Source organism: Plectropomus leopardus, chromosome 22, assembly GCF_026936395.1.
Source record: "Plectropomus leopardus strain MGB_pleo_1.0 chromosome 22, ASM2693639v1, whole genome shotgun sequence".
Classification (NCBI taxonomy): domain Eukaryota; kingdom Metazoa; phylum Chordata; class Actinopteri; order Perciformes; family Serranidae; genus Plectropomus; species Plectropomus leopardus.
In genome coordinates, this window is record NC_142197.1 from 24,540,982 (window position 1) to 24,562,420 (window position 21,439).

The following is a 21,439-nucleotide window of genomic DNA, read 5'->3' on the forward strand; positions in this document are numbered from 1 at the left end:
TACTGTACAAAATGGTTTAATTATGGGTTTTTTTAATAACAGAGGGAAATAATTGATAAGTGCTGTGAAACTGACAAAATTAAGTGCTGTTAGAGGCATTAGTCAACAAAGACCTTCATTGTCAAAGAAAATGCAATCCTCACACAAACACAGATAACAAAAAAGGCTATTTGCATATACCTCCAATGAGGAATACTTTCACTGTTTGGTGGAGCTTTCACCTTTTCCCATTGCTAAATGACAACCCATCACATCAAAATATTTCTTTCAGTGCAGTTTTGAAAACTCTGCATTTTTGTAGCTAATGTTGTCAATCTATCAGAATAAGTACAGAGTACCAACGAAATCTCCGCAATCCCAGGTGCACATCAACAATTGGTTGTCAAGACTCTTTTCTGACAACCAATTCAAAATACATTAAGAAATTTTGAATCAATCTGTATGTGCACTGCAGTCACCATGTCTGCTTCTTTGTTCTATGGCATGATCAAGTTGATTTGTCTTCATCTGTTTTGATCACACAGCATATCAAGAATACATGGATTATTGTGTTTAGAAAATAATCAACAAACGCTGGATATGTAACACAATAGCCCCACAGTTTACTGGCCACAGAAAAACACCTGTGCTTGGAGCTCTTAAGGCTTGTTTATACTCCCTTTAAGTAGGAAAATATATATTTCTATTTTAAACGAAAACATCACTGCCTTCACATTTCCATGTGTCCTTTCTGTTGGCACAGATACAGCCAATAGATGGCATTAGAGGGCGGAGTCAAAAGTTTCATAACAACAAACAAGGCGACAGTGGAGGAGGTCGTAATAATGTATCTTTTAACTGAGGCAGTCTTGAATACTGCAGTGGTCTGTGAGGCCACTGAATACATCACGATGTGGACTGAATTGTTTTCAAAGTATCATATATTTCTTAGATTTCGTAGTTTTTCAAAAATGTCTTTGTTATCCCCTATAGTCGTATCTTGCTTTAAATATGCTACACTGCCCCCACAATCTCCAGTGGTACTGCTCTGTTTTGTCCGTATCCATAAGCTTTCAGAAAACATGCACAAATGCGTACAAAATGAATGGAGGGAGTGGACAGAAGATTCCATCTGTCTTTACATTTGTATTGAACATCGAGCAGAAATTTGACCCTCCTACTGTACATTCAGGTGATGACAGTTAAAGTCAGTAAAGGTTTAATACTTATTTTTGGGGTGGACTTTGGACCCATCATGGTCAGACAATGACATACACCATGTAATGGGGTGATTTGCAGCCGAGTGTGAAGTGACTAGGATGAGAGTCAATAATTCTGAGGCCATGGCCATGGTTTTACTGAAACGATGGATTGCCCATCTGGGTTAGGAGTGAGTTACTGAGTTACTGCTCAAAGCAAAGGAGTACAACTATCTCTGGGCCTTATTCATGAGTGAGGATACATTGGAGCAGGAAATGGGCAGGTGGTTTGGTGTGCCAGATTGTTGTGAGGTGGTAGCAGAGCCAGAAGGCAAAGCATAACCAGTCTGTCTACTTTCCAACCCTTATCGATGTTCATGATTTTTGGCCAGTGACTGTAAGAATGGATACAAGAGGTTGAAATTAGTTTCCTCTGTAGGGTGGCTGGATTCAGTCTTAGAGACAGGGTGAGGAGCTCAGACATCCGGAGGAAGCTTTGAGTAGAGCCACTGCTTCTTCGTGTCAAAAGGGGTCAGCTGAGGTGGTTTACGATGCCCCCTGGGTACCTCCTGTTCGAGGTTTTCTAGATACATCCAACAAGTAGAAGGCCAAGAACATGCTGAATGAATTATATATCTAATCTGGCCTGGGAACACCTCAGGATCCACCAGGAGGAGATGGACAATGCTGCTGGGGAGAGGGACACCTGTAGTATCTTGCCAAGCTAGCTGCCTCCCGACCTAGCCCCTGATAAGCAGATAAAATTGGATTAATGGATATACACATTTTGCACCATGAGCATCAGTACCCTTCAGGATCTATGTCAGAGTACGGGAGACAGTTCTGAAACAGTTCCTCCTGCAGTCTTCTCAGAGCCACCAGTGGATCCTCTTTGAAAGGTGGTTCAGGCTGGGAGGACATTTTGGAGATGTAGCCTTGATCAGATCCACTGTTTGGACCCTTTCCAATAGGCTCCAGAACCCCATCCTCCTCCATCTCCACAGGCTGAGAGTGGTTAATTTCAGATGGAGGGATATAGTCACTCTGCACGCTGGGACATGAGGATTCTTGAGGTGTTGAGTCCAGGGAGTACTGTCGGGCCGGGATTCTCTGGTACGAATGAGTGGGGAGTTGGCTCATAGGTAGCAGGGAATCCTCCTCCTCAGTATAATTTTGACCCAATGGTTCTTCCTCGAGGGAGAGCCAGTTCTGTCTTGGTAGTCGCGTGCTGTTCGAAATAGGCTCAGCTATGTAAACCGATGAACTGGGCCTGTGAGGATACATGTGATCTGTCAACATTTCATCCAGGTTTGATGGATATTGAGGGTTCACTTCTGGTATCAGTTCTACCACTGACGACAGCTCGCGCTCTGGGTTCAGTTCAGGTGTGAGGACATGAACGCTGTCGGCATTCTCATGGATTTCTACCTCATGGAAGTAGACAGGAGGTCCCTCTCTGATTAGAGGAATACACTCTAGGACTGGAGGGATCTGCAGCTGGTCAATGACCAGGTTAGCCTTATTCCTGACCACCTCCTCACTGGCCACACACTCCTTCTCAAACCAATCAGGATTTTCCAACTGGTAGGCCTGAAAGGTTTCAATGGCATTCTTAAGGTCTCTGCCTGAGGGACAGTCAAAATAATCGTCCCCACCAATGCCTTTGATGTGGTTCACCTGACCTGGCTGGTACTTCTCCACATCTAGGATGCGGAAGTACAGTTCTTCAAAATGCTTCATCAGCTTGTATTTGACTCCGATGTCAAAAACTGATGGAATGTCTTGTTCCCCACTGATGTCATTGAAGTAAGCCACCATGTACTTGCCAAGCATGCCTGCCTGGTACATGTCAGGTAGAAAGAGGTTGAGAAAGGGAGTGATCATGTCGTCAGTTGGGGAGAGAACATCTTCCCTAAGTATCACCCGACCTTGACCGCACATGGCTCTCCACTTTGCCTGGACGCCTTGCGAGCACAGCACCAGGATCTTGTCCGAAGGATTTTTCAGCTGTTGTCGTTGCCACTCAAGCCAGCGGAGGCGCCCCACCATTCCGACAGAGGTGGAGTCTAACAGGTCCACCAACACCTTGGTGCCACACTTAGCCTGGAGGAAGGCGCAGAGCTTTAGCACCACATCCCTGTAGAGGCTGTGGTCCTGAGAGTAGATAACCAGCACTTTAGGTGTTTGTTTAAGCTGCTGCTGCCACGGTATCTTAGGTGGCACAGGTGGATCAGGAACAACAGGTTTGCCTGAAAGTGCATGAGAGCTCAGATAAATGCCATCGCCAAATTCAGTCATTTTAAAAATGACATTATAAAGGCACAAATAAACAACATTTCTTCAAGTGAAAATGAAATTAGATTCATTTTGAACTTAGAACTCCATAGAGCTGGACCTGAAAATGTATTAAATATGTAACTAACCTTGCTTTCGGCGGAGGATGCACATAATAACTGCCGTCACAACACACACAAACACCACTCCTAGGACAATGAACACGTACAGGTTCACAGGAACCTTTGGGGCATCTGTTGGCTCTTCTGAGGAAATCAGAACACAGTTCACTGATTAGAATTTCCCATAAGGTGTTGTTTTATTGCTAGTGGAAAGGCTTTATGGATTGCAGATTCAGTCTGTTGGTCAGTCTGTCAGTGTGGCTACTGGAATGATTGCCATGACTATATGTACATTTAAGTTCCACAGGGCTGAATCTGAATGACTTTGTTGATGTCCTAACTTTTCCTCTAGCAACGCTTTCACTTCTCCACTGAAGTAGTTCCCTTCAAGCATCTGGTGTCCACAGATGTTGACACCATGGCGACTATTAGTCTGTCTAATTTGGTATAAGTGTGGCCCATCATGGATGTCCATTTTGGTCCACAAGTAGCCCCAGAGTAGTCTCAAATGTATATTACATAACAACATTAAGTTTGATTAAAACTGGTGTACGTAATACTCAAACTACAAAAACACTTGACCATAATAATTCCCTCAAGGGGCTTAATTTCTCAATCTAATTCTATGTATTTCAAGTATGTTTAATTTACTGAATAAAGTTTACAAAATTAGTATTGACAAATAACATGTATTTCAAATACGTTGAATTAACTTACATAAAAAATTATATAATTAGTGTTAATTAATTCTATGTATTTCAAGTATGTCGAACTGACATAAATAAAGGTTGTGCTTTAATAAAGTTTTAAAAAGTTATTTACTCTAATTTTATGTAATTACTGTTAATAAATTCTAGGCATGTTGTATTTACTTCAAGTTTATGTAACTATATTCGGCATATGAAATACACAGAATTTATTGACTGATTACAGAAATTGAATGTAAATAAGGTAAATTCTATGAACTAGCTAGCTAGTAATTCATGTTTTATTTGATTTATTAAATAAATTGTACTCTTTTGGTTTGTGTTAGAATTACTTGAACCAATTGGATTGAAATTTTATATGTTCTTGAAATACATAAACCTATCAAAATAGACCCTAAATTTCCCTCTAACATTCCAGGTAACAAGGAGGAGGTGCAGAGAAGGAGTTAAGGAAACAAAGTTTGGGAAAGGAGACATTCGACCCTTTAAACTGACTGTCTGTGGTAAGTAATGTACCTGTTTTTTAACTGATGGAGAGAAAGGTGAAGCAGAGAAATGATAAACAGGCTTAAAAAAACAAAATGTTCCTTTTGCTTGTAGTTGCATTTCCTGGTAGAAGTTAAAGAGACACTGTACATGCTGATTTAAAAACACAGTGACTTGTTGTGGGGAGAGTTTATCTATGAGCACTCATCTGTCCTGCCTGTCATTCAGTAGTTTATTGTCTCTTTTCTCAAAGCGCACATCCTCTTCATCACCAGTCACTGAGGTTAAGCAGTGAACACACATTACTGAGGTGGCAGTAGGAATAATTTAGGGAATGTGGACAAAATAGTTTGATGTACAGGTGGAGCTTTGACCATTTTGACTTAATGGCCACCTGCTGTGATATGGCTGGCACCACTGAAAGGTTATCCAAACAGCATTTATTTCTCCAAATTTCCCCTCTGAAATCAACAAAGGCTTTTCTTACCTATTTTGGTTGTGTTGTGTGACAAAGATGTGTTGTAACTCAGGGGCATGTTTAGGATTTTAGGACAAAATATAAAATATTTTTTAAAACTAGAGATCCAGAGCTTTTTATCTTAATTAGGGGCTGTTCATTATCTATGAGAGGGGAGGGGTCAGTGCAAAAATGGGAAGGCATGTCAAACATTTTTTTAAAACACTAGGGAGGAACTTATGGCGTACAACTTTAAATATTTTTGTATTTATTTTACAGCCAAATTTTAAAGAAAACACGCTTTCCAAACCTGCAGGCCAGCATGTTTTCTTTAAAAATGTTGACAATATCTGGTGATTTAAAATAAAAAATAGTACCATTTTTTTTCTTCTTTAAAACTTTTGGCATTTTATTTTTTTTTTTATTTTTTTTAAAACATTTTTTGTGATTTCTTTTTCTTTTAGATTTTTGGTGATTTTATCACTAATTTGATGAGGTTTTTTTCTTGTAAAATTGTTGGCAATTTTTAAAGAAAACACACGTGCCTGCCAAAATAACAATCACCAAAATTACACCATTACACCATTTATCATAGCCAGAAACCATAAAAACAGAAATTGTCATTGGATTTTCAAATTTCGGACAGTCTATGAACACATCATGTGGGAAGACCACTGCATTTTATCCGAGTCATTAAGGGAAGCTCAAGGAAAGATATTTGTAGCTTTGGGAGAGATAGAGCACTTAATCACTTAGCTATGGTACTGATATCTGCCAACATACCGTGAGGACAAATGTCCAGAGTTCTCTTTCGACGGACACAGTCCTGACCACATTGTGGGAAAAGAGGTTTGATCTGCAGTGAAGAATGAAGTCGTGTTAACTTTAACATTAGAGTCATATGTGATCGTAGAGAATGCAGAGGCATTGGAAACAACAGTTCAGTTACACACTGACATCCTCAGTTAGTTATTTTGAAAGGTTTTACCTGAGTATCAAACTGGCAGCAAGATCTCGGCCATTTGTCGAGGCTGAAACTTACAGTCAGGGTCGTCTGATTACCCTGGAGAAGAGAGTTTTTGTCATGCACAGTCTTTCATCATTGAGGCTACATTCACACGTTTTTGTTTAAAAATGCATAACTAGCATGACTTTAGAGTCCCTTGTCTCAAAGTCAATGGGTTTTTGGTTGGATGACTGAAATAAGGTCTGTGGTTACAACCAAAGACAGTCTAGTCCTCAGAAAGGACACGTGTCACCCCTGATGAACTACAGCTCATGTCTCTGTGAGGATGCCATGAGCTTTATATGTTTATTTATTTGTTTATTATAAGGATCCCCATTAGCTGACGCCTAGGCGACAAGCTAGTCTTCTTGGGGTCCAAAACAACATAACATTACATTACAACAGAAACAAGTAATCAAAAGTAATAGTAATCAATAAAATAAATGAGTGAAAGAAAAATATTTATAATAATAATTAAAATAATAATAAATAAGATAAACACCCTCGGTCTAGACTAGACTAAAAAAATATTACTAACAACCTGCAAATAAGATCAAAATGATACATACACTATCAAAACTCAAATGAAGTCATGTACTCGTGAATAATAATCTTAATTTCAGTTTAAAGCCTACTTTTTTGGATTGAATTTATCCTATAGACAGTGCTATGAAATAATGGACCTGTAATAAACAGTTTTTTCAGATGATTGTATTTTGGACAGGCTATAATGAGCAGCCTTTTGTTACAGTCAGTGGAAACAGAGCAGCAGGGCTCAGCTTCCTGTACTGACATGAAGGGAAAAAAAATTGGGCTAGAAACTAGGCTAAGGTACAAAACACAGGATGTTGTAATGAGCACATTCAGGAAGGTTCTAGGTCAAACCATTGAAAAGGAGAAAGCACTCATTTTCTGTGCCAGACAGCCAACCGCACGAGTGCTCCTCAAACACAGCTGAATGTCCAGCGTCATGATGGGGTCTTACCTTGAACGGTCGCTCGACCTGTGGGATAGTGGAGCACTTAACAATAACTATGTACTCGTCACAGAGCGAGTGAGGTGAGAAGCTGACAGCCAGAGCAGATCTTCCACCGGCTGTATCGATCTGAGCCACACTGATGTTGGGCTGCCACAGACTGCCTGCAGAACGGCAACAAGACGACATGTTAGCGCCGCTTCATGTGGCTGACTCCCTGTGACTGGACTTTTAGATGTCAGGGACTCACCTCTCTCTATGCAAAACTGGGTCATCTGCATTCTGGGATCCAGACAACCTGAGTCAACAAGACAGTTTCATTAAGCCTTGAAAACCTCAACAAATTGGCTGCATTTCTTTCGAAAACAGGTTACAAGTTATGAGTTGCAAGACAATGACCAGAAATTTGGCCAAAAAAAAAAAGCAAAAAAGGTAACGACAAAAAAATAACTTAAATAAAATACTGATTAAATAAATAACTAACTAAATAAATATATGAATAGAATAGTTTCTAAACTATTCTTTTTATATATCTTACATTTTTAGGATAATTATAATTATTATAAAAGGAATAAATATAATTCTCCTGTCATATTTCCCTATTGTTTTTATTATTATTTTCCAAATTTTGCTCCTTCTCTTTCTCCCCCCCTTTTATGAAACTAATTTTCAGGTCTTTTCTTTCCCTATTTCCTTGCAATTTGCCGGACATCTCCTGCCATGCTGCTGATTGCCTTTTTTTTTTACCTGAAATTTAGCAAAAAATAAAAGCAAAAGAAGGGTTACAAAAAATAAATAAACAATACATTAAAAAACAGAATATCTTATAATTGTTATGAAATTTTAAAAAAAGAATAGTTATAATTATATTAAAAGATTATAAATAGAATATCTGGACATTTTCCCCTGTTTTTTTTTTTTTTTTTTAAGTTTTTACATTTTCTCTCGCTCTCTTCTCTCTCTCCCTCTCCCTCTTTTATGAAACTAATTGTCAGCTCTTTTTCTTTCCTAACTTCTTGCAGTTTACAGGACATCTCGTGCCACATTGCTCATTGTCCTTTTAGACATGTTTTCAAAAGAAATCAAACCAAGGTGCCCAGGTTTCAAAGGTTTGAATGTATGAGAACGGCATCTGAATGCAGCACAAGGAAACTGGTGTTGCTCCAGGTTTCAAAGAGTTAATGTCAAGTCAAGATGACTCAAAGTTCTGTAAAGTGAAGACAACATCGGATGCACAAAATCTACCCTAGTTTGTTTATTTCACCTGCAACTTTTTTTCTTTTTTTGAGGAAATTGCACAGGAGTTGCATGAATCATCTTCCTCTGTATTCTGTTTTTAGTTGTCGCCTACGACCTTTAAAGCTGCTGATCTGGTAATCATTTCAAACACCTCATATATCAGTGTATAAACTGCACATAATCCTCGATATTCCTGTTAACTACTTTATTTAGACTTCAAAACTAAGAAAACTGGAATGAGATGGGTTTGATTAACCCTTTAAAACGCTGAGCGACATCAGTGTTCTTTTGTTGCATTGAGACACCTTTCACAAGTATTTAAACCTTTGAACCCTGAGCACATGCTTGTTCTTTCATGTTCCTACACTTGCAAGAAATAAGTAAATTTAGAAAATGATTTTTGAAAAGGCAAAGGAGAAAATGCCTAGTGATAAAACAGGAAAAAATATTTTTAAATAATATCATAATTACATTTTTAAAATTACAAAATTGTTACAGGATTTTTTTTTCAAGCACTCTTTCCAAGTCTTGTTTACCTTGTGTTTGTTTTTCTTGTTTTGTTTTGTTTGGTTCTGGGGTTTTATGTGGTGATGTTTTTTTTTTGTTTGTTTTTTTGAATACCTATTTTCATATAATTTCTTATACTTTTTATTGACTTCTTGCTAATTTTGGGGTAATTTCTTCATTGCATTCTTCCATTGTCTTCTTGTCAATTAGCTTGGGTTACAAAGACTTAAATACAAATGTGGAAATACATTTAAAACAATAAAACAAAACTGACTTAAAACGTCAACCAAACGGTAACAAGAGCAAGAACAGAGCAGAAGCTCCTTCTGGTCATAGACTGTATAAAATGACAGACATAGTCATGGTGATGTCACCACTTGATTTGTGGATTCCCGTTCTGAAGCCTTGAGTTTGGCATCTTGGCTGTCAACCACTTTTGATTTTTGAAGCCAGTAGTGACATTATTTGGCCAAAAGCGTGAAGCTAACCCTAATGCTAGCTGCTAGCTTAGTTTGCACTGTGCAATTACAGCTATGATCAATTGTGACAATGCTAAAGTTCATTTTTGCAATCGAAAAACAGACAAACAGACAAAACTTTTTAAACAAAAATGTACTTTCTGCAAAAATGGAATATCCAATGTTTTGTTTTTTTAGTGCATTCAAACCCTGAACAAAATTTAAAGGCGACCAAAGCCGTACAAATTCATTTTCAAAAACTGAACACGTTAAAGAGGAGACAGCTACAGCTACGCCTACACTCTGTAAATCTGTAATTACGCCATTATCATGTAACTAAACCAACGTCACCATGCTAGTGATGTCAACGAAGGACACACATCTTTTACTCAAAGCGGCCACGCCTTTATTTAGGCATAACTTTTTGCCTAAATAATATTATTTAAACATAAGACTTACATATAAATTCAACGCCTGTAGAGTCATTAATGTGGACAATTAGCTTTGTCCCCGGCTGTAAACATGATTATTTCTGCTGTTAAGTTGTGCAGTTTAGCATGGGGGGCTGTGGGGATTGACTGATTCTTGGAGCCAGCCTCTAGTGGCCATTAGAGGAACTTCCATGTTGGTTTCATTTTTTTTAACCGTAGTGGTTGCTGCTTGGTTTCAACCTCAACTCACCTGGTACGCTGACAGTAGCGCTGACATCATAGATGCTGTGACCCATCTCTGGTTTGGGGATGTTGAAGACAGAGACATGGTATTTTTGACCAGGGTCCAACACCAGCATGTTAGCTGAGAACGACCACTGAAAACATAAAACAATACTGTCTGAATGTTTGGACCATAGAAATAAAATGACTGTCCTTTCTACTCATCGTATTTCTATGGTTTTGATCAATTACAGACTGTTACCACATATAAAACTGTGCTGCTGGGCTTTGCCCAAAGCCATGCTTTATAAATATATTTCGATACAGCTATATTTATCTGATCTTGATGTATTTCATTTTTTTGCTATAGTACAGCTGCACATTTCATCTACACTGAAATCAGAAAAACGATCCAGTTTAGGGGAAGTGTGCATGAAAATGATGTCTGTCAGTATTAAGAAAACAACAGTGTATCTCAGCGAGTGTTTCTTATCAAGTATCATGTACACTGTTTTATTCTTTACATGATAAATTCAAATATTCTTTAAATGCTGATTGTAGCTGTAGCCATAGATTGAACACACGTCTCTGATGAAAAAAGTTGAACCTGGATCAGGTCCAGTATTGATCATATGATCTATGATATTAACAGCAGGACATATTCACAAACTACAGTTTTAATTTTTTTTAATAATTAGCAAACAAATTTTGAGTTTGGGCCACAGTTTTATGAGGTCACGGTGACCATGACCTTTGACCTTCACCCACCAAATTTGTATTAGTTAATTCTTGACGGCAAGACGGCGTTTGTGTAAAACTTTGACAAATTCCCCCAAGGCGTTCTTGAGATAGTACATTCACAAGAATGACTAGGATGCAAGGTCACATCAACCATGATCTTTGACCACCAAATTGTAATGAGTTTATTGTTGAGTCCAAGTGGACATTTGTGCCAAATTTGAAAAAAAAACAAAAAAAAAACAACTCCCTCAAGGTGTTCTTGAGATAGTCAGTCCAGGAGACAGACAAGGTCAGAGTGACCTTGACCTTTCCCCTATCACCACCAAATTGTAATTTATTCATTGTTGAGTCCAAGTGGACGTTTATGCCATATTTGAAAAACTCCCTCATGGTGTTCTTGACATATCCCGTTAATGAGACTGAGACAGACAAGGTCACAATGACTTTGACCTTTGACCGCAAAAATCTGGCAAATACATTTTTGAGTAAAAATGGACGTTTGTGCCAAATTTGAAAATTCCCCTTGAATTCTCTCAAGGGGTTCTTGGTATATTGTACAAGATAAGAACGGACATAAATGAGGACAGGCGGACGTGAGGACGGGCGGACATGAGGATGGGCATGAGGAATTTCGGGAATGAGGTAGGAGGGATGGATAGACATGAGAAAAAACGGACGAATGTGAGGATGGAGGGACGGATAGACATGAGGACAGACAGACATGAGGACGGATGGACAGACATAAGAACGGCTGAGTCATCTTGATAAAATAAAATATGTGCTACCTGTATGTACAAATATAGATCATAATGGCTATGACATTTGATAATGGCGCAGTAAGTGCTATTTCAGTTGTTGTGAGCCACCCACCTTGTCCCCTGATGGACTCCTCATCGGGAGTTTGTCTTTGAAAGTATATCGAACACACAGGTTCATGTTGGTGGACAGCACCAGGACATGCAGCTCGGTGGCATTCAGCGCAGCAATACTGCCTGAGGACAAACACAGCACAGCTCACTTCCTGTCTTAACTACATCACACCTAACAGAAATCCAAACTTTCCTTGTACACTTCTTGCATTTTATATCATTCCCATGTAACACTTGAGACGGCACACTGACTCACCATCATCCTTTATCATCCAGTTGGCCATCAGTACCGGCTGCAGGTGTCCTGTCTCATCCCACCTAGTGTCCACAGACGCCTGAAACCCCTCTGGACTGCTGGGAGTGTACTCATGCACATCCAGCCATTCACTGTCCAAACAGTTACCTGCACACAGACACAGACCATTATCCATGCACATTCATGTTTTTTTTGTTGATTTATTTCTTCATTAACCCCCTTTAAACCGTAATTTTGCTTGATTTCTTTCAAAAACATGATAAGCAGGCAATAAGCAACAAGAATGACCAAAAAATAGCATTAAGAAAAGAAAAAATTGACAAAAAGGTACAAGAAAATTAGCGGAAATTAGCCAAACAAAAATAATAATAGAAGTAGAAAAACAAATCAGAAAAAGATCTGAAAAAGTGCTAAAATAAAATACAAATTATACACACACACACACACACACACACACACACACACACACACACACACACACATATATATATATATATATATATATATATATATATATATATATATATATATATAGTTTGAGTGGAATTTTGTGGAATGTCAATATCACTTTTAAGATAGAGTATGTACCCAATATTACATATTACATATAAACCCTGTGACCATTGGGGTAAAGAATACTGAACAATATTTAAATGTAATATGAATGTGACAAAAAAAGAAATAAGGAAGAGTGAAATTCACTCACTCGTGGTGACGCTACATCTCAAACCCTGTGGCAGGAAAAAAAAGAAAAGGAGATTAGAAATTAGAACTATAATTTTAATTTAATGATTTGCCAACTTTTCACCAATTATACAAAAAACTCTTAAAAAACACAAAAAAATCAAACTGTAATTGGCAACTGGAGCTTGAGCTAAGGATTATTTTCATTGGTAATTAATCTGTCCATTTTTTCTATGTTAATCAATTAGTTGTTTAATTGATAAACTGTCAGAAAATATTGAAAAATGTTGATCAGAACCCAAGGTGATGCCCTAAAATGTCTTGTTTGTCTGTAAGATATTCACTTTACTGTCACTACAAACCAGAAGATATTTACATTTAAAACCTGCAGAGAATAATTTTTGAGAAAAAATAATTCAAACCGTCTAATAGTACCAAATTAGTTAGTGATTCATTTAATAGTTGCCAATTAACTGATTAATCACAGCTCTACTGGCAACATGTAAAATCAGAATACTTCAACAGGATACTTTAATGTAATGATGATGCATTTTTCTTTCAACAAGAAACTTTCACGTGGTGTTATAACAGAATAACATTCAAAGTCAAAATGACAAGATAGTGCAGCCGACATTACGGCGTATATATGAGCTCTTCTGTATATATGAAAGATGCCATACAAATATTGATACAATTATAAATGTTTCACACACATTTAAAACATATAGAAATGTAAAGGCAAAGCAAATTTTAAAATGTATGCCTGCACAAGGATAAGCATCAGTCTTTGTAAGAAAAACCAAAACATACTGTATGATGTCGCACACGCGTCCCCAAAGTCCAAAAAGGCTAATTACCTCATTGGAACAAGTTAATATCTTTTTGGGACCAAATAGTCAGCTAACTTGTGCACACAAGAGAATACCTTCTAGCCACAAGATAATGTGTGCAACTTGTGTGCACAAAATCCAAAATATCACTTTGTAAACTTTGGGGGCTTTTTAATATTCATAACAAGAAACCAGCAGTGTTTTGCAAAACTTTCATGCATTGATTTAACTAAATATCTTCAGACTTTATTTTGAAAGCATCTTGTTTGATTTCTTTCAAAAAATAGTTGGCGAGCAACAAATTAGTAAAAACTACATTACCTGTAAATTAGCTTAAAAAGGAAATAAATATTAAAAAAGGGAAAGTAAAAAAACACATTAAATAACCTGAAAAAACTTCAAAGTTAAATTAATTCTATAAAAATAGTTTTAAATATATAAATATAATACCTTTAAATACGGTTCACTAGCTGAGAAAAACATTTCTAAATATATTAATTTCTTGAACTTTTCAGACCATTTCTTTATAAGTTGCTTATGGCCTTTTCTCCCAAGTTTAAAAAAAATCAATTTGCTCAGGGTTTTAAGTATTTATGAAAGGCATCTGAATGCAGCGCAAAATAAGTGATTTCGCTCCAGGTTTCAAAGGGTTAAGCTTGGCATCAGTATGCTGTTATATATCTTTATATGCCCACATAGTTAAAAAAAAAAAAAAAAAAAGGTTCTACTGTCTTAATAAGGTTTATTTTTCAAAAATCTGTCAAGGCATTTGGCTTTTCAAAGGGGCAGTGCACCCAAAAAAACCAAACTACGTATTTCAAAGGCTACATGCAACTTGGCAAGAGACAATTGCAAGAAATTAGGAAATGCTGACAGAAAATGAACTGAAAATAATTTTATAAAAAAGAGAGAAAATATTAGAAATGTATTCTTTGAGGGGAAAATATCTAGGAAATTAACTAACCTAATTTCATAATTGCTATATATTTATAAATATTTAAATTTACATATATAGCACTTTTTTCAGGTCATGTCCATGTTTGTTTGTTGTTGTTGATTTTTTACCATGTTTGTCCCTTTTTTTTTTAAATTTTCAGGTAGTTTTCTAATAACCTTTTACCTAATTTCTTGCTTATTTGGGGTAATTTCTTGTTAACTGGCCTATTGCTTTCATTTATTGTTTTCACAGAGATTAAGCCAATTTGCATTGGTGTCAAGGGGTTAACTGCTTCCTCAAGATAAGAGAGATCTTGTTGCGAGCAGTTTCATGTAGGAACTTTTTTCCGCCAAACTACACCCACCAGCGAGTTTGTCAAGTTAATATTTGACACTTTGAGCCCCACAAGCTGAATGCCATTTATTTCCATTATGATAGAGAGAAGGCAAACATTTCTACAGCCGATATCTCCAACACTCTGCATCTCACACCAAAACTATCTACACTGATTAACAGCACTACAGGTAATGGAAAAAAATCTAAGATGATCTAACTTTATTATGTAGATTAAAAATTGTGTTACATATTGTCCATATAATAAGTCCCATAATTATAACGAGCAACGTGGTCTCTGTTGCAAAGATATATATTTAAAAAATAATAATTAAATTGCTGTAGACTGTAGGAAATACTTCGAACAGCGTAAAAAAGGTAAAGTAGAATAATAAACCAGACATAATTCAGTGTACCTAATATACGAATATTTAGCGAAAGTGTACGCCCTGAACAGCTTGTTGTCGGTTAGCTTACCTGTGTGGAGCAGTTAAGGGCAGGCCATGATAAAACCCTCACCCCGCACGACAGCGACACACACACTAACACCAAAACTGCTTTAAAAAGTATCATTGTGAAGAAAAACTGCTGTCAGTCCAAGTCCCTGCCGGTTAAAAGCATTTTAGACAGTTCCAAACTACAGCGAAAACACGACGGTGGTGTGCGACTGGCGCTGCTGTTGATTAATGTAAAAACTTCCTGTTAACTATGCAAATCACCTGCTGTTTACAGTAAGTTACCTCATGCTGCCTTCATGACGCCTGGGAATTTACAGCACTGATTCCGGCTAAAGTTATTATAGGCCTAATTAATAATAATGATTTTTATGATTTAAAAAAAAAGCTTGCCCCTGATTCATACCCCCAATATTATTAATTTATGATTGTTTTTTTTTTGTTAATTTCAGTGTAGAATTTTCAAAACAATGAGAAAAAAACATTTTATACTTTTTTTTCTCGCAAAAGACAAAACATATGACATTTAGCAATAACAACAAAAACAATCAATTACAGTTCTCTTAACATTACTGTTACTCAGAAATATAATATAAATAGATATAAATATAATATAATGTCCCATTATTTTTTCTTTATACCTCCTTTTAAATTGAATAATGTTTGAGCTGCATTTGAAGTCATTATCCAGAGCATTCCACAGTTTGACTCCATATACTGAAACACACATCTGCTTTAATGTAGTGCGAGCGTAATGAATTTTGAAATTAAACTTTCTTCTCTGATCCTCGTCGTTGGATTTTAATATAACCAGCCTCTTTAGATTTTCCGGTAATAATCTGTTTATGGCTTTAAACATGACTAATAATATTTTTGATTCAACTAAATCTTTAAATTTCAAAACACATGAGCTGATAAACAGTCTGTTAGTATGTTCTCTGGCATGCACCTTAAGTCTTGTTGCTCTTTTCTGTAACACGAAGGTTTAGTATTAGTCGTAAACGTGTTGGCCCACACCTCGGTGCAATAACTGAAATATGAAAGAATAAGCTTCTTCTAAGCTTCGTTGCTTTCTTCATAGCACCAATACACATTTTTTTCCTCCAAATCAATTTGTCGTCTTTTATGAATCCAGGAAATCTAGCTTCAGACACTCGTTCAATATAAACACCATTTACAACCATGTTGATTCGATGATTAAAAAAAAAAAACTAAAATTGAAACTTAGAAAGATTAAACTTAAACATTTCAACAACGATTTAAAAACAATATAATCTTTTCACATATTTTTTCCCACTGACAGGAATGCACCATGAATAGTGACTCAGGTCTCGTCCTTGTTACGTGCATGGCAGAGTGGGTACAGAGGAACATGCTACTTTGCTGTTTAATTTTTCTTCATCAGCTTGTAATAAAAATGTCACGACCATATGTTTCTCCGCCTCCGCTCAGCAGCAGACAATCGGGGTTAACATCTTTCTAAGGGAACATGTGACTCAGCCTCCTACAGATTATTATCTAATTTCAAGTGAACAGTGGAGGAGGAAGTGGAGGGGGAGGAGGACATGTTGACTTTCCACATATTCACCAGCAGATGGCACAAAAAGACTGAACTGCAGCACAGATATTTTGAGGACTGCTATGTTCTGTGTATTCGAGTCACCGAACATTGGGATATTATTGTGCACTTTTCTGTCACATTTCAAAAAGATCAATCAATGTATAAAAGTTGTCTTCGTAGTGCAAAAAAAAATACACTTCTTCAGTATCCCCAGATAAGTAGGAAAGTTTTTTTTTCTTTTTCTTTCTGGTGTTATGTAATTGACAAGGACCTGTAATTTCAAGCCAGTGAGGTCTGATACCTCAGTAAACACAATGAGGTCCTGGAAGATCAAAAAGAACAAAAAAAACCAAAAAAAAAAAAAACAGGCCTACTGATATAAATAATATAATATAAATAGCTATAATTATGCCTAGAATAGCAAAACTACTTCACAATATCTCACTATTTCATTTTTAATGCCTTTATTATATTGCTATAATATTCCTCACAGACATGTGGTGCAGTTCACTAACTTATAATGATCTTAAGATAGCGCCATGCCTAAAATATCACATTCCAGCACGGCTTGTCAGATATTACTTTGAAATACTTACGTTACCTTATGATTTTTCTGTTGCGTATCACATCAGATGATAATGTACACTCCTTTGTAGATGCTGAACACAGAGTTTAAATGATTAAATTATTCTGTTAAATCCAAACAACAAACTAATTGCAATCTAAGATACATACGTCCTTTGAGGTTTCATTTTTGCAATCTTTAGTCCATGAAGGGACACAGATCTATGTCAAACACAATACAGTGTTGAGTATAAAAACTAAAATTCAGGAGCCGAATTTTCTCTCAGACCACTTCACTAACAATATGCTCAAAGCCTGTCATGGGATTTTTGCCCAATGACGCTACAATGAAACCGCCTACCCCAGCTTTAATCAAGCATCACTAATGCAAAGAAAAGGCACTCCCTCATATCTCATGCTGTATCCCCCCTGACACCTGGACCTGATGGGATAATCTGCCACACCTGAATTAGACACACCCCCAGCCTTCAGATAATGTACAGTATAGGCAGCTGTGGTCAGAAACAAAGCCAGTGAGTGAAAGCTCCAGTCATGGATCAGTGTGCTGCTGCAGCAGAACGGGGCCTCCTCATGTGGGCCTGAGCTGCAGCAGAGGGTGTCTGCTGTGTCCAGGTGTGTGTACTGATGTTTCAGCTGTTCAGGCAGAGATCAGACTTGCTAGATAAGATAAAAACTTCTTTTCAGGATAAGTGAGAGTGTTGACAGACATTGACAACATGTGGCGGTGCTGTGGGACAAAAGAGCTGCTGATCTGAGTGGACTGACATGATCCTTCAGCACAAGTCAGTGAGGTGACTACGGGCTGAAGAGCTGGATGATGAATTTATCACAGGCAGCCACCATACCTCTGTGTCCACATGGGATGAAAACTCAGTGTATACAGGATATAATGTGAACATAAGATAAATCTAAGTGCTAAATCATAGGCAACTGGACTTGGCTGACTTTCTTAAACCTTAGGGAATGTTTCTGCACATTTCACGCACTTTTAATTCTTCATTTTTTGATCATTTTGGTTGTGTGCATGCATATTACTTAATTCTTGCAAGACTGTGTATTTTTGTGTAATTTTTGAATTTCCAGCTCAGCTCCTGCAATAAGTCTAAAATGCACTGTGTAAACAAAATTGTTACATTCATATTGTTAAGTGCAAAAAATGCTCCACTGAAACCCATTCAAACTGACATGTTTTGATCCCACAGCCATCAAAGTATGTATTATTTCTGGGTGTAATTCTGGGCTTTTGCCTTGAAATTTGTAATTTTTACTAATTTCCATCATCTTTCCAACACCTTTTTTTTCTTTTTTTTTTTACCATACCTGTCACAATCAATGTTACTGCTTATCTTTTTTTTTCCTTTTTCTTTCTTTCATCGAGAAACATAGTGGCATCGTGACAAAAACTTCTGAATTCTGAAAATTAAGGAATATTTCGTATTTATGTTTAGAACTGATGCTGGTTTAAAAAACTAAACTCAATGAGAGTGGAAAATAATATCAATATATGATATTTTCTATTACCTGATTTTGAAAAGCGCATGTTGTGTGTAGGGCGGTATGAGCGTGATTATTTGACAGTGCACAAAAAATATTAGTGTAAAAAAATCAATGTTGCTACTAATCATTGACATATCCCAGGCTATGATAATAAAAATTATAATGAAAATAGCATGTAGTATATTGAAAATAATTCTTTTTTTTTCCTTTTTCATCTAAAAACATAGTGGCATTATGACAAAAACCTGGCATTTAAAGGGTTAATATTCTGAAAATTAATACTTGATATTCAGATTCAGACAGCTTTAATTATGATTTGGACTGATGTTAATTCAAAAATTAATTCAATTAATGTGTAATTTTTTCAAAGCCTGATTTTGAAAGGCGCATTTTGTGCGCAGAGCGATACAAGTGTGTGTAAGATGCCTCACCTCTAAATCCGAGAGGCTTCTTCAGTTCAAGCAACCTTTTATACAGCTGATGGAGCAAGGCATTACCATCTTACAGCATGCTGTTGGCTTCATGTTTCATGAAAAGTCTACAGACTGCTGATGTCACTGCAGTAAATGTGCTTATATGTTCAATATCTGAAGTTATTCTGGGCCCTGCTGCATAAAACAGAAGCTTTCCATCATTATTTTTTCTCAGTCAAATCTGTGGTTATTGTTTAAAGATATCTGCAGGGCCTCCAGACCTTTCCATTAATAGCAGTGAAGTACGCCTGCCATCCATCAGAGTTGACCCATATCTGCAGCGTCCGGCCTCTATCTGTCCTCCCTATAATGTTCTCTGCAGTCAGCTAATGGAGAGAAATGAGCTGCTGTCTACAGTTTTCCAAAAATGGGGTGAAACTAAAAGTTCACTGTGAAAAACTTTACATTATTAAAAAAATAAAGGACACAGAAACAAAGCGGCCCTGAGCAGCAAACTGTGAAACCCCCATTCCAATCACCATCAAACTCTGTGAGTCTCAAGTATTTGCACTCAAGTCCAATCTCAAGTCCCACGTCCAGACAGGCAAGTCCCGAGTGACAAGTTCAAAGGCAAGTCCCATGCCCTAACCTTTTGAGTTTTGAGTCCTAAATAAGTCATAATGTGTTCTTCACATTTTCAAAAATCATGAATGCTTTTGAAAATTTGCATTAAACAAGTCAAAAGTTCCTCAGCTGCTAAGTTAAGCTTAGCATCAGTTCAATAGCTATCAGTACATTTACATGCACAGTTAAGTCAAGCACAGTTAAGTCAGTGCTGTAAATTTTGTATGTCCAATATGCTTTACTCGGTGCCTTCATCTTGTTTTGTTTTTTTCTACGAATTTATGCTGCTCGACTCAGGGTTGAAGCCCAATGTGTAGACTATGGAACAGTTCAGGCTGCTTGAGTTGTGTACATGAAAGAGATTTAGTATAATTTCAGTTGGCCTAACATGTTAACATATATTTTAAAACTCCAGTTAGTTAGTTAGTTAGTTGGACTAACACAATAACTTGACTTTTTCTAACATCATGTAAACGGACTAAATTTAAATATCAGCCTGGACTTATCATTCTTTGTGCAATTTCATACATCAAACAAAAGGAGGAAGTTGTGTCTTTGTCTGTAATTTTCAACCCGCACATTTGGTTAGCTAAAATTCATTTTTTGTTAACCATCACACAATTTTGGTGCATCAATAAAATCTTTGGTACTGCAAAGTACCGCATCAGTATCCAACGAGATATCAGGAACTGTAATATCTTTTGATTCACAGAAACTTGAATAAATCCTGGACAAAGCCATTCAAGCAGGAGGTTATCCAGAGGATTCAAGGGAGAGAAGGAGAGGAGATATGCACTTTATAATGAAGGGATGGTATGTTGGTATGTGAGGTACTGTCCTGTTCCTGCAGGGGATCACTGCTTTACACAGTTAAATCATTTCACAGCCAGAGTCCATGCATAAGTAAACCATCCATCTATAAAGTAGCAGCCAAAAATGTGAGAAAACACAAAAAAAACCCTAAATTACAGAGCAGAGAGTTGCCTTGTATAATTCCACACTACAATTAAATCATTGATTGGTTGATTGATTGATTTTGGAGGTGCAAGCAAGCATCTCTTTACAATTGCAGCTGGACACAGTCTAACCTGTCCTGGTCCTGGTCTTGCTACTTCAACATTTTCTACTGGGGAAGCTCATTCAAGCTCATCAAGTGTGTGAACAGATAAATACTGACATTGTTGTTCTGTGGATAGTTTTGTTAATTCTTGATGGTTTTCTTTCATAATTTATTTCTTTGTACTCTTTTGTCAAAGCACAGCCATAACAAAATCTTTAATCTTAATGCATGTTTGCCCATGGTCTGGGTAGGCTCAAGTAGTCATGGTTCCAGAAGGAGTGCACTCACTGAGATAAATATAACCTCTGTTTCCATCTATCCAGCAATCATCTGTCCTTGGCTCTCTCTGTTTGACTGACCTATTTATTCTCCTTTGTCCGTGAGCTGAAGGAAGATAATAGTGCTCCATACATAACAACCTCCTCCTTCTGGTGAAAGAGCCCACGCATAAAAAGCGTGATTTAAGCACAAGGATGAAAATAGTGGTCTGACATTTCCATTCAATGGATCTCTGCATTGTCATCCAATACT

The 21,439-nt window shown here is 37.0% G+C and overlaps 1 protein-coding gene across 2 annotated transcripts; it reads right to left on the reverse strand.

The window, feature by feature from the left end:
• il17ra1a (interleukin 17 receptor A1a) lies at nucleotides 1-15,420 on the reverse strand. Of its 2 annotated transcripts, none has more exons than XM_042511191.2 (11): nucleotides 15,191-15,420; nucleotides 12,636-12,660; nucleotides 11,930-12,076; nucleotides 11,675-11,796; nucleotides 10,092-10,218; nucleotides 7,457-7,504; nucleotides 7,216-7,370; nucleotides 6,213-6,287; nucleotides 6,008-6,080; nucleotides 3,602-3,715; nucleotides 1-3,427 (listed from the first exon to the last, which is right to left on the reverse strand). In XM_042511191.2, exons 1-11 carry the CDS (start codon nucleotides 15,284-15,286, stop codon nucleotides 1,980-1,982), a joined length of 2,430 nt encoding a protein of 809 aa, XP_042367125.2. In that variant the 5' UTR covers nucleotides 15,287-15,420; the 3' UTR covers nucleotides 1-1,979. The 2 variants fall into 2 exon arrangements, with proteins under 2 accessions (XP_042367125.2, XP_042367124.2); XM_042511190.2 differs by having other exon boundaries at nucleotides 3,602-3,718; nucleotides 15,191-15,419.
• Between the last annotated feature and the right edge of the window lie 6,019 nt (nucleotides 15,421-21,439).